The sequence below is a fragment of the Podarcis raffonei genome, chromosome 5 (genome assembly GCF_027172205.1).
Source record: "Podarcis raffonei isolate rPodRaf1 chromosome 5, rPodRaf1.pri, whole genome shotgun sequence".
NCBI lineage: Eukaryota > Metazoa > Chordata > Lepidosauria > Squamata > Lacertidae > Podarcis > Podarcis raffonei.
The window spans coordinates 49397238-49410803 of record NC_070606.1 but is presented as its reverse complement, the minus strand read 5'-3'; the positions used below and the strand labels follow the sequence as shown (position 1 = coordinate 49410803).

The 13566-nt window shown below is 39.9% G+C and overlaps 1 protein-coding gene across 2 annotated transcripts in view; it reads right to left on the bottom strand.

The window, feature by feature from the left end:
- CACUL1 (CDK2 associated cullin domain 1) overlaps nucleotides 1-13566 on the bottom strand; it is a 35042-nt gene that overhangs the window by 2349 nt on the left and 19127 nt on the right. Inside the window, exons 4-7 of one of the 2 annotated variants that reach the window (XM_053389062.1) lie at nucleotides 9905-10000; nucleotides 5578-5680; nucleotides 2358-2447; nucleotides 1124-1262 (exon numbers count right to left, since the gene is read on the bottom strand). In XM_053389062.1, coding sequence (XP_053245037.1) covers nucleotides 1124-1262; nucleotides 2358-2447; nucleotides 5578-5680; nucleotides 9905-10000 — 428 coding nt within the window. The remainder of the gene's footprint in view (nucleotides 1-1123; nucleotides 1263-2357; nucleotides 2448-5577; nucleotides 5681-9904; nucleotides 10001-13566) is intronic. The other variant, XM_053389063.1, reaches the window with a different exon arrangement.

Sequence of the window (13566 nt, the reverse complement as noted above, 5' to 3'; positions counted from 1 at the left end):
ATATGTATGACTCATAGCTAAACTATTTTGTATTGTAAGTGACCTCTAGCAGTACAGCTAACTTATCCTCCTGGAACATTGCTAGTACTAAATATCAGCCCCAAGGCTAAATTTACCCAGAGTCACTGGGGAACAGCAGTTTAAAATTCAAAACAAAAATGAAACAAAGCGCTTGATCAGATTACCAGCCTAAAATGATTAGGTGTAACTGCGCAAGAAACCTACAGCCATTCTGCAAGGGTTCAAGTACAGTGGTACCTCGGGTTACATATGCTTCAGGTTACAGACTCGGCTAACCCAGAAATAATACCTCGGGTTAAGAACTTTGCTTCAGGATGAGAACAGAAATCGCTTGACGGCGGCTCAGCAGAAGCAGGAGGCCCCATTAGCTAAAGTGGTGCTTCAGTTTAAGAACAGTTTCAGGTTAAGAACGGACCTCCAGGACGAATTAAGTACGTAACCAGAGGTACCACTGTACAACCTCTTAAGGAGGGTGTTGAGAGAACTCCTGCTTTTCCTGGCAAAAGCTGAAAGTGTGTACACACATACATAAGAAGGACATATAACAACAAACAAAGGAGAACAGTAATAATTCCCATCCACTCCGCCATCATAACATTCAAAACTCTGGTAGCTGGTTTATCAAGGCTATCATATGGCTTTAAGCAGTCAGCTTTGGGTGCTTTTGTAGCAGTTGTTCAAAAGGCAATGTCTTTGTTTTGTCCTCTTCGCAGTCCTTGAAAACTGTCCCCATCCCTGAAAGCTCCTCAGTGAACACATTCTCCACGGTCAATGGAAACACCAAGGAAGAGAACAAAGAAACACGTGCTGCTTCCCCAAAACATTTACAGCAAACAGACAGTACAAGGGTAGGGAATCAGTTGTTATTATTGCACTTTAAACTCTACTCTCAGGGCAGTTCATAAAATGTTTGCTTTACACACAAGCTGTTCTGACTTTTCTGGGCAAGTACAAGGACTGCTGGCAGCAATTATTCTGACTGTGGCTGCACTTTATTTCAGCTCATAGTCATAGCCATGACTGACCCCACTCCCAAACCCCAACAATTTGAGACACTTGCTGAAAAAAATGGGTACTAATTTTTAAATGCCAGGGTTATTACCTGGAAAATCCTTCCTGAATAAGTTCTTGTTGGAGTTTCTGGTCTTGAGCAGCATATTCCTCAAGCTCAGATTCTACAGCAGGAGGGAGGATGTTTGGAATAAATTTAGAAAATAAAGCTGGTGCCATCTGAACCCATTCTGTGTAGAAATGGAAAGTAATAGTGAATGAAACAAAATCACTCGCACGCACACACATTAATTCATATGACAGGCCTGTAACATCCTAGCACTGAGCTTTCACACGACACAGAAAGGATAGCTCAGTTGGTGAGAGAGTGGTGCTGATAATGGCAAGATTGCAGGTTCGATCCCCGTATGAGACAGCTGCATTTTCTTGCATTGGAGTGGGCTGGACAAGATGATCCTCAGGGCCCCTTCCAAGTCTACAACTCTATGATTCTATGAAAGGATTAAATATTATCTTGCTGCATGCTAAATGCATGTACAAGGCACCAGATTGCTTACCTATAGAAGAGAAAGATGTCTATCAGGGAGCAGCCTGGTGGAGTAGGTGCTCCTAGTGTTTTGACAGCAATCATAACCACAAACGTACCACAAATGCATCCAATATCCCATGTGCCACACAGTTTAACTACACACCTTGACATTAATGGCTCTGATCTAGGACTTCACCTGCAAGTCCACAATCTGGTCAAAATAGAAAGGACTGTAACACACACAGAGGGAGAGAGAGAGAGAGAGAGAGATACACCTTCTTGTTGATCTGGTTATTGAGACTTGCCTAAAATATACCGCTCTTGAAGGCTTCAAAGCCAGCCAAGCCCTTTCATTTTTTGCCATGCGTACATAAGCCAGGCCATGATGTCAACAGGGCAGAAGTCACAGAATCATGGAATTGTTGGAAGGGACCCTGAGGATCATCTAGTCCAACCCCTTGCTATGCAGAAAAATGCAGCTGTCCCATCCAGGGACCAAACCTTCAACCATGGCATTATCAGCACCATGGAGACAAAAGAACTTGCTGCTTGATTTTCCAGGGACATCAGTCCTGTAAATTATAATCTATTCAAAAGAAAAGTGATTTAGCTCATTTCCTATGTTTGTATTCCTTCTGTGAAGCGTAAGATACACTACGTATCAATATTCTTTATATCTACTATCCATCAAAATGTGATCACCATTTCTCCCCCATTGTGTTATTGTTTTCTAAACGATGTGCGAAATTAATAAAGAGTATTTAAAATAATAATAAAAATAACAATAATAATTTACCTGGCCTAAGCATATACAATCCTTTGACAATGTTTGCCATAGTGGAAGGGTCTATCCAAAAAGGCGTGGTCTGAGCTTCTAGGAGTAAAGCTGAAATGATAAAAGAAACTCACTTAAACATTAATTGTATGCCAATTAAGCAGGTAATGGTGGCATCCAAATATCCTTTTCAGAAGACAAAACTGAATGAACCATATTACCAATTGTTACTAGTTCAGTACTGAAGAATATTTTATTTTCCAACAACCTGTTCCGAATATAGAGACAACTGCCTTTACCATCTTTATTAACAACAGTATGAAAATACTGGATCCTTCCAATATCTATTGATACTCCCACATGACACAGTAAGAACTTTAAAGCCTGTTAAAACTTCCCAAGATAAGAAAATATTTTAAGCCTCTTAAAAATAAAATCAAGTAAGATAACAGTTTGTATTAAAAACAGAGGAAAATCTCTGCATGCAATGATAAGTTAACAGAAGAGTTTGAAGGTAACCCTGGGTGGGTTACGGGAACCCCCTGGTGTCCATGGACCACCAACTGGGAACCACTGCTGTAACTTAATGATGAACTGCATGGAAAATGTACTCACCCATTAATATAACTGGGTGGCCAAGAGTTCTTTTATTATGAGAAAATGGGTGAGGAGTTGGCCAATAATAATAAAAATAAAAATAAAAATAAAAATTTATTATTTATACCCCGCCATCTGGCTGGGTTTCCCCAGCCACTCTGGGTGGCTTCCAACAAAATATTAAAATACAATAGTCTGTTAAATATTAAAAGCTTCCCTAAACAGGGCTGCCTTCAGATGTCTTCTAAAAGTCTGGTAGTTGTTTTTCTCTTTGACATCTGGTGGGAGGGCGTTCCACAGGGCGGGTGCCACTACCAAGAAGGCCCCCTGCCTGGTTCCCTGTAACTTGGCTTCTCGCAGCGAGGGAACTGCCAGAAGGCCCTCGGCGCTGGACCTCAATGTCCGGGCAGAACAATGGGGGTGGAGACGCTCCTTCAGGCCCATGTACTTTCTCCACACCAGACATACATTTATAGACCGCTATCGTGTTTCGGTTGTCTTTTCTCCATACTAGAAAACCTAGCACGTCAACCTTTTGATTGTTCCAAAAAATCCCTTATATTTACTGAGGTGACTCAGCCTTTTAATGTCTATTGATTACACCCAATAGCAGCACAGGAAATTACTTCTTGACTTTTAACAATGCCTTTACATCTAAATGCCTTGACCTTTACACCTAAATAAAAAACTGCTGCCATATGTCAGACGCATGAGTCAGTCTCACTAAAATTATAACGTTAATGATTTAGAAAAAGTATCAGTTGCAAGTTCAGTGGTACCTCGGGTTACAGACGCTTCAGGTTACAGACTCCGCTAACCCAGAAATAGTACCTTGGGTTAAGAACTTTGTTTCAGGATGAGAACAGAAATTGCGTGGTGGCGGCGCAGCAGCAGCGGAAGGCCCCATTAGCTAAAGTGGTGCCTCAGGTTGAGAACAGTTTCAGGATAAGAACAGACCTCCAGAACGAATTAAGTTCTTAACCCGAGGTACTACTGTAAATGGAACTGACGCTGAAGCACTAGACAGCAAAAATGTAGAATACTACAAAATGGTATTGCTGGGAGTTCATTAGCTGTGGACTGGAATGTAAGAAGTGAAGAACAGACATTTCCTTTTATTGACTATGATCAGTTGTTTACCTTGATTTGATATAAGGGAATTTTAAATAAGTGCTATTAAACTACTAGCAGAAAGCATTTAGATGCAATACTTATGGGACTTTAGGGTGTATCTAATAATTCTTACCTACACCTCAATTGGGCTGATACAATGACAGTAATAAATTTACCTTAATCAAAGCCGATACAGTCAAACCTCAGTTGCTGAATGTAATCAGTTAAGGAAGACCGTTCTGCTACTGAAACATTCAGCAACCAAGGCACAGCTTCCAACTGGTTGCAAGAGCTTCCTGCACTTAAGCGGAAGCCGGGTCAGACGTTCGGCTTCCAAAAAACGTTCAAAAACTGGAGCATTTACTTCTGGGATTTTGGCATTCAGGAGCCGAAACATTCCAAAACAGAGCTGCTTGGGAACTGCGGTTTGACTGTATAGGTTCACAAAAAGCAGGTGGTGCAGCTCTCCTAAAGACAGGCATGGAAAATTGCATGTTTCATGCTTCCACACATACAAAAAAATGAAATATGTAGCTCATTATATGCAGAAAACTGGTGACAGTTTATGAAAATGTCTGAAGAACAGAATTTCCATGAACGATTTCAATGGAGGCCAAAGTAATCACTGAAGTGTTCTTATTTTCTTACTGGGTTGGTTCGAATCCAGAGATAATTGCTGTTTTGCCAATGTCAACATTGACATCTGAAGAGGACTGTTTCCATTTATAGCAAAAGATTTGTAAAAAAGTAACAAAAAGCTGGATGTTGTAGTAAGAACAAATCAACAGTGAACTCTGTGGCTGCAGACTTCCTGGCTTACAATGGTCTTTTGTGAATGACCAGCATGCTACTGTATGCTTCCCAATGTTCCCACTAAACTCCTTTCCAGGCATGAGCAGGACAAACAAACTCGGAAGCCCAGATCTAAACTGTGGATCATGGCTTGTTTGTCCTTAACTACCTCAATGAATAACCTTCACCTCCCATGGTTTAAGGTTAGCTAGAGATCAAGGCTTGCTAGGGAGAAACAAATCACAACCCCCTGTTCAGATGGAACAGGAAATCTAGGCTTTCTGGTTAATATATCCTGCTCATATCAGGGATGGAGTGCAGTGCAGTGGAAGTGACTTGGCATGCTGCTTGCTCACAATAAAACCACAAAAAGCCGGAAAATCTATGCAAGGAGCCAGTTTTTCCCAGTGATGCATTATGACTGTATTTTCATACAACTTAATACTGTCAAAGACATCTGCTTCAAACCTCTTCAGCAGATAGCTGTATTTATTGAAATAATCAATCATATTGCATTTTCTAATATAGGCCAGGAAGAAATGACATCCATCATCTGGTCTTCAAAGCCTATTTTGAAATAAGCTATTAAAGGTTCCTTGATATAATATTTGGTCTTAGACTTTTTACCTGTTCAATTTCCCCATTAATACTGAAACTTCAGCATTTTGTAACTCCACAATACGAAAGAAGCCAATTAACTTAATATTTTAGAAAATGTAAGCCCAAGAACTTTACTTACGCATTAGGCTGTAAATGTGCTTTTCTGCAACATGTTCCGTAAACAGTTTTATAAGGTCATTTTTTAAGTCTCGATTGAGCTTGGTTTCTATGTAAAACTTATTCTGAAAAACAAAACAGAAGAAACCATGTTAACTGTTTTGGATTTACAGCAACACAAAAAAAGGCCTGTGAAAATCTTCAGAAAAGCATCATTCATCATCATCCTTAGAACTTTTGTTGTTGTTGCTTTTGAGCACTGCATTTCTTCAGGGATAAACTGTTGGGGACCACATGGGGGTGGTAGACATGGGCTGTACTAGAGACACAAGTGGCCCAACTTCTATGTTTATCCATGGTTGTTATTACAAGGTATTTATAGGCAGCTTTCCTGCATGATACCCATTTCAAGAGAAGAGAGGAAATCAACAATACAGAAGTTAAAAACCACTAGATCACCCCAAGATTTAGGAATTCTTTTCTCTTTCTCTCTCTGCCACTCCCCTTTCCCTTGTTTGCCACATGCATGAAATTAGGCCAAGGGGTGCTTGAAATGAAAATGAGGGCTGCATGTTGCTCATACCTGATATAAAGTAAACATAGCTTTTCTTGAAAGTGATTCTAACAACTTTTGCTACCCCATTATGGTACATAGAAAGTGTTCACAGAGTGATAAAACAGTTCAATGTAAAACCACAGTAGAGCTATCTTGCTTTTCAATACTGCAGGTATCACATATTTCTACAGGAGCCGTTTCCTGCTTGTATCATGTGGGAGTCATAAAGCCACGGCAAAGGCTTGTAATATTGCAGGGTGCCCCCTGACCTCGGCTGACCAGCACTCTGAGCTTTACAATGTATTGGAATGTATTGACCTTAAATGGAGTTGTGTTTCCTCTGGGCAGTGATGACCCTATGTGGTGTGGGTGGGTTTAAGCCATGACCGGATGAGGTAACGTGAGACATTGGAATGCAGCCATGCGGCTGGAGAGAACAAAGGATAATAAAAGTGACCGGAGAGGGAGAAGATGTCTGAATGAGCTGCCCTCCGTCCATGGAAATATTGCTGGCTCTCTGTGTCTTTATTTTATGCTAAACAAGCGCCATTGTAATGGCTGGCTCCAACAGTATCACTGCTGTTCTTCAGCATCACACATCAGTTGCCATTATGGTCCTCCAGATAGCAAGCATATAAAATGAATATTAATGATACCTGTCAAACACCAGATCTGCCCAGCTGTCCCCACTATTACTTATTTATTTAATTGCATTTATATACCACCTTCTCCCCCAATGAGCTCAAGGTGCTGCACATAGCTCTCCTCCTCATTTGATCCTCACAACAACCCTGTTAAGTAGGTAAGACTGAGAGACAGTGACTGGTCTACGGTCACCCAGTGTGCTTCATGGTTGAGTGGGAATTCAAATCCTGGTCTCCCAGGTCATAGCCCAACAATAACCATTATGCCATACTATATTCTACCACTATATATGCAACCTAGCAGATGTCAGGAGACAAAATGTGCTGGTACTTCTAAGGTGATGATGATTTTTTAACATAGAGCAAAGAGATAAACACATCATGTTTTGAATCCTCCATCCAAATGGCTCCTTAAACCAAGGTTACATTTACCAAAATGGAATGTCTACTTGTCATTTTGGGGCAAATCAGCTCAAAAGTCTTATTTTTCAAATGATGGACTGCTTGTGATTGATTATCTGTTAAACATCTGGCTAGTTCAGATGACAACCTTGAGCTGGGTTAAAAACTCTGAGGACTTAAAGAAGAAACATCACTTGATCCAGGGACAGTCCACATATATATTGGCCTATTCCGACCTCTTTTTCTTAATGGTGACTGCTCCTGCTAAGGCTGCACAGAAAAAGCATTTCGGTTCCTGAAATTCATTCCAAGTGTACAGATGAAATATATTTGATAGAATTCTACAGGATGTGGTATTAGGGTGTGAAAACAGTCCAGATCCAATGATCCTCAGGCTTGAGTGCCATTGGGAGATGAGAATACAGAAATTATTATATAATTTCTATGAAGTCTATTGGATTCAGCAGAAACACACGGTTGATTCAGAGACAGAGCAAAACGAGAACCAAGACATTAAATCTGACTAAAGCAACAGTTAACACACTGCCCACTTCATACTCCATTTAGAATCACTACAGACCTGAATATACCACCCAGAGATTTCAGCCAAATACAGGACACCTCAAAGCACTTCATTTTCTCTTGAGAAAACACATGCTTCAAAACAACTTCAAAATGTTCCTCACAAAAGGTCAATTGTAAACTACTAGCACATATTCTGATAACGCTAAAATCCTTCACTACCCTTCAGAATGTTTATCATTTAGTCAAAAGTCATTAAAAAAAATCAAATCAAGAAATATTACAACACAAAAGAAAGGCTACATAATGACCATGCTCAGGTAGTTTTAAAGGACAACACAATAATCTTTACAACATTCATTTTAGTTGTTGCCATGGCAAATAATATAACCCTCCTAATGTGTGTATCATTATTCAATACTATGAAGGATAGCTAATGGGATGCTCTCTAAAAGCAATGGTACCAAGGATACCAGCTAATCAGTTTTCTGGTGACAGCTTGGAGATGCGCCTAGATCCAGTCATGGGAGTTACAAATGGCCTCTATGGACCAGGAGTTTTCTAACAGCTTAGCTTGGTTTGTCAGCTGAGATTTCTGGAGAGAAACATAAAAAGCACCTGAAAAGATTTTAAGTTACATATCTTTAAAGGCTCTTAATGAAACACAAGTTTGCATTGGTCCAGGGTTCTTTTAGGACTACAGATAACATGATCTGAAGTCAAAGGGTTATAAACATTCTCTGTGGTACAGTCATTTAAATCAAACAAATACTAAGCAATAAAATTATGGCACATATTTGTAAATCTTATCTGTGACCTGCCAATACACTTCTTTTTAAAATCTGAGATCTAGTAACAGTTGGCTCTATGTGCGTAGGAGAGTTTTGACAAAACCTAAATCATAACTGTGCATACACAAATCCTATTTTTGAGATGGTGTGTTGACAGAGGGTTGTTTTTAATTACAAGCTTATTTTGGTACATTAAAAAAAACAGCTAGAGCCAAAATTCAATAAATGAATGAAGTGCTCTTGCAATAATAAGCATTACAACTTCTGCTTCTTGGCATGGGACCAGCAAAGTAGATCAGAATTCTCTTGATATGCATAGTTATCAAATTTCTCAAATCGGTTTGCAATGTTTTAGCTGCAAGACATTTTAGAGCAGAACCCATCTAATACCCCTTCCTCATGTAAATCACATTAACATATGCAATGTAAGTGCATTTTTTGAATTAAATAGTCTGAATATGTAAAAAAAAAACAAAAAAAAACAAGAAGCAAACCTTACTGATCCAGGAAAGATTATGCAAGATACAAAATGTCTATAAATATGAAAGCCTGGTAACCCATCTGCAAAAAAATAAATGTACATGCACTCTTAAGCTTAACACACCAAGCTAACGGCAAAACTGATTCTTCCAAATGAGTGCTTATACCAATTTTAGAACACTCATTAGCAATGCTTGATGCAGTACAACCATACTCAACCTGAGTGGTTGCCATGCAACTCCAGGCACTCTTAGATGAGATTAAGTTAACTGTAACCTGAGTTATGCAAGCATGCCCTCTTTGCTGCACCTTTCTGCAGACCCTTATAAAACCTCCCAAGCAGCCAAGGGGAAAATGGGCAAAAAACAGGTACAGACAACTTGTACGAGCCAAACCTCATGGTTGCATTGCAGCTTGACCAACGCTGCTAGGTTTCAGTACCATCAGCCATGGCATGCTTTTGGACAGGCTGTTTGGGTTGAGAACAGAATGCACTATTAGGATGGTTCTGTTCCTAACTGGGTGGTTAATTTCAGAAGGTGCTGCTGGGGGATAAAAGAGTGCAGCACACTAGGCGAGGTTCTGTTATGGCCTGGGCTTTAATTAAACTGGTGGAATAAGTCCAAGTGAGCCCATGAGGGAAAGCTCAGTTGGTAGAGCATGAGACTCTGAATCTCAGGTTTGTGGGTTTGAGCCCCACTTTGAGTGAAAGATTCATGCACTGCAGAGGGTTGAACTAGATGGTCCTCGTGGTCCCTTCCAACTCTACAATTCTATGATTCTATTCTATGAGCAGAGAGAGGAAATCTGTGGTTCTAGCAGGAGATCATCCCACTTAACTCCCAATGCAAGTCTTCAGGAGAATCTAATTGCTGACCACTGCTATACCTCGCACCTAATCAGTTCCTTCCTTCCAGACTATGCCCAATTTGAAAAAATAGTCTAAAAACTTACCATATATATGAAAAGAGGCACAATGCTCTGTAATGCTCCCATATACTGTCCAAGTGCTATGTTAAACCTTTCGATGTAGATGTCTGGAGGGCTGGCCTGCAAGAAAGAAAACATAGCTGCCTTACTAGAATGAAGTAACCAGGTTGGACTTGCAGGTAAAAAACAAGACTAAATAAAGTGAAATAATACAATATCTAGGGTCATATTGGCTAAATGCACTACTAATTTGTCCTTAAGTGGGGGAAAAGAGCTTGCTCAAAAAGAGAAAATTGCAGGGAGAGCCAAAACGAGCACCATTGTATCTGCTGATATAATATCATATTAATCAGTGATGGGTAGCCTGCGGCTTGCAGGCTTCATTAAGCCAGCCAGGATGTTTTGAGTGAACCAAGGACACTTTTCCATGCTTGATGTCCTATGATGTCAAGTGTGGGAAAGCTCAAGAAAGAATTCAAGTCATGGCAGGAAAGAAAGAAAGAAATCTTCCTTTACTGCTATGAGCTGAAGTTTCAATTATCTGGTGCCAGGTGATTAGCAGGTGGGTGATTATGCTCACTTTTCCAAGTGGTCTGTAGAGTGCCACTTTTAGAAACCTGCTGTATACCAACAGTGAAATCACTCCATGAGTGCAGAACCTTATGTAACCAAAATGGGAAGTTATCAGCAGGCTTGGGCAAATCCCCAATGTTTGTAGGTAAAAAATGTGGTGGGCAGGGAATACTAAGGAAGGGAGAGGACCTGAAACCAAGCCAATGAGGACTGAGCATGCTCAGTAGCCACAGAATGTCAAATGTCTGTTGCAGGGGACAGGGGGATGGTATGGAATATCCCATAAAGGGCATGGCTGGCTGGAATCTGGAACTGAGGCACTGCACCATAGTGGTCCAGGTTCTACTTGCTCCAGGTTTTATAACGCATGAAGAACATCAGTACACACACTTTCTATTAGACTTTTCAGGAGGGAGGGGAAATCCGGTTAAATTATTATTTATATTCAAGCAAAAGAATGTGTGTTTGTATCCTAATTTTCCTAAAGAGCATCTAAGAATTGTTGAAGGAATCATTATATCTGTACTCTATTCTGCACTAACATTACAATTACTGCAACACTTACTGACCAAGAAATGCTTTTAGCAATCATACGATCTGAAGAGAAACCAGAGTATATGCTTTTAGCAATCATAATTGGGTCTTGATGACGTCAAGTGTGGGAAGGTTTAAGAACGAATTCAAGTGATGGCAGGAAAGAAAGAAAGAAAGAAAGAAAGAAAGAAAGAAAGAAAGAAAGAAAGAAAGAAAATCTTCCTTTGTTGCTATGGGTTGAAGGATCTCTTCTTGAAAGGGACACTTCAGAATATTCCAAGAAGTTGGCATCAAGTTAATGTAATTATTTATATTCTGAGGAGCATTTGCTCTTCCACATATAACTGAATATGCTGAATACACATCAAAATTCAATAGTAATTCTCTTAAAAAGGTAAAGCATAAAACTCAGGCCCAACAAATCCCAAGTTGCATATGCAATTCATGGAGGGAAGCTTGTCTAGAACAAACTGATTTCCACTTGCGCAACAGGACTGCCATCCCTCCAGTCTTGCTCCTGTGTGCGCTCTCCTCAAATCTGTTCCAGAGGGTTGAGAGAACCCCTAAATAATGACGAGAGTGTATAGGGGAAGAAGAGGGGGGAAGTCCCACTTTGCAAGCAGAAATCCTTGTGCAGACACAATCCTGATGCAGTGCTATGCTAGATACAAACCAATACAACTATCTGAAGAACTCCCTAATAAGTTAATTGCTGACACTTACAAAGTTTTTTAAACAAGCTGCACAATGAATTGGTGGAAAATGTTGCAACAGGCTACCACAGCTACGTTACCCCTCTGAAAATACGACTGAGAGTCAGTTTAATTTTTTTTATTTAGTTTAATTTTGTATCACATCTGCAAAAACCAGAACCCTTTGCTTCACACATACCCTCTGCCCGCAAAAATGTTTATCCCATGTTGTAGAAAAGATTTCCAAAACCTAATGTATAATAGAGACAATCTTTGGCATAAAAAAAAAAAAAATGTGATTCTCACAGTATTTCTGTCAGTTTTCCTTAGTATAGAATGAAAAGTGATTTTCCGAGACTGCTAAATTAAAAATTCATATAAACTGTTAAGAAGTTCAAAAGATACCTAGGGAGTTCTTGTATGCATAATTAAATTCATTATTAGATCAAGTGCATACTGTAACAACTTTCAAACAGACTTGCAAGGGCAACAGGTCTTCCAGCATTATACTTATTTTAAGCACAAACTTTTTCAGCTGATACTTTCTTATTGAAGCATGTTCCTTTTTCTTCATTATATTCCTTTTCTTTTCCAGCAACAGTATTTAAGAATTGCAAATCTGTTTGCTTGAAATTTCTCTGTATGAATTATCATTATTCTTTTTAAAAAGTTATGCTTCACTTCTACAAGCTACTATACGGGAGGATTATTTCCAGCACTATGATTAGGGTACAAGGAATGGTTTTGCAGTGATGCTGGAAGCCAAATCTAAGTCCTATCTTTCAGTTTCAAGTCTTAAAAAGTTAAAATTACCCCTTCAGGATGAAATTGCTCAATGCTAAACTCAAAATGCAATACTGAAATGCATTCAACCGTTTGAACAGTTGGAAATGGAGAGAAACATCACAACATAAGGTTATCCAGAAAAAGTGATGATTAGCTAACATTTCATTTATATAAAGAAAAGATTAGTATCACCCAGAAAAGAAGTAAAATGAGGACGGGGGAGGCACAATTTTTACATATGAAGGAACCTCGGGTTGCGAACGTGATCTGTGCGGGAGGCACGTTCGCAACCCGCAGCGCCGTGTCTGCGCACACACATGATGCGATTCAGCACTTCTGCGCATGCACAAAGCACGATTTAGCGCTTCTGCGCACGTGTGAGCACCGAAACCTGGAAGTAACCTGTTCTAGTACTTCTGGGTTCAGTGCAGTCCATAAACTGCAAACACGCAATCCACAGTGTTCGTAGCCTGAGGTATGACTGTATCTAAAAACCTGCAAACCTCTACTAACACTGCTGCTAAGAACACCTTGCTCCAATATACTTTTTTGCTTAAGATTTTGCTTAACCGAGGTTCAATTCAGCAGGTAAGATTAAGAGTTTTGAAAGGCACAAGAGCAGGCTTCCTCAGGAGCTTATGGACTCTCCTTCCTTGGAGGTTTTTATACAGAGGTTGGATGGCTATCTGTCCTGGATGGTTTAGCTGAGATTCCTGCATTGCAGGCGGTTGGAATAGATGTCCCTTCAACTCTACTTTCATATTTTCAGGGGAGAATGAAGGTTTGCCTTATGCTGCTTCTTAACATAAAATAATTTAAGAGGTGGCGATGGTGGGTATTTTTGCTTGTACATTATTTAACATGCCAGAAGCTTCATAATGAATGTCTTGACTTTCGAGTGCCTGCTTGTGCTTGGAGGGAGGGGACTGCCTTCCAACAAGCCTTATGAGGTGATGATGGCTGCGTGCAAGGCTGTCTGCAGAGTGCTGGAGAAGTTTTGGACAAATTATTTTCCAGCAGAACAGCAGAGCATTTTTGAAGAAGTTAAAGGAAGTTTCCAACCCGCCCTTCCAACCCATCCACTGTTCTGCTTTAACAACA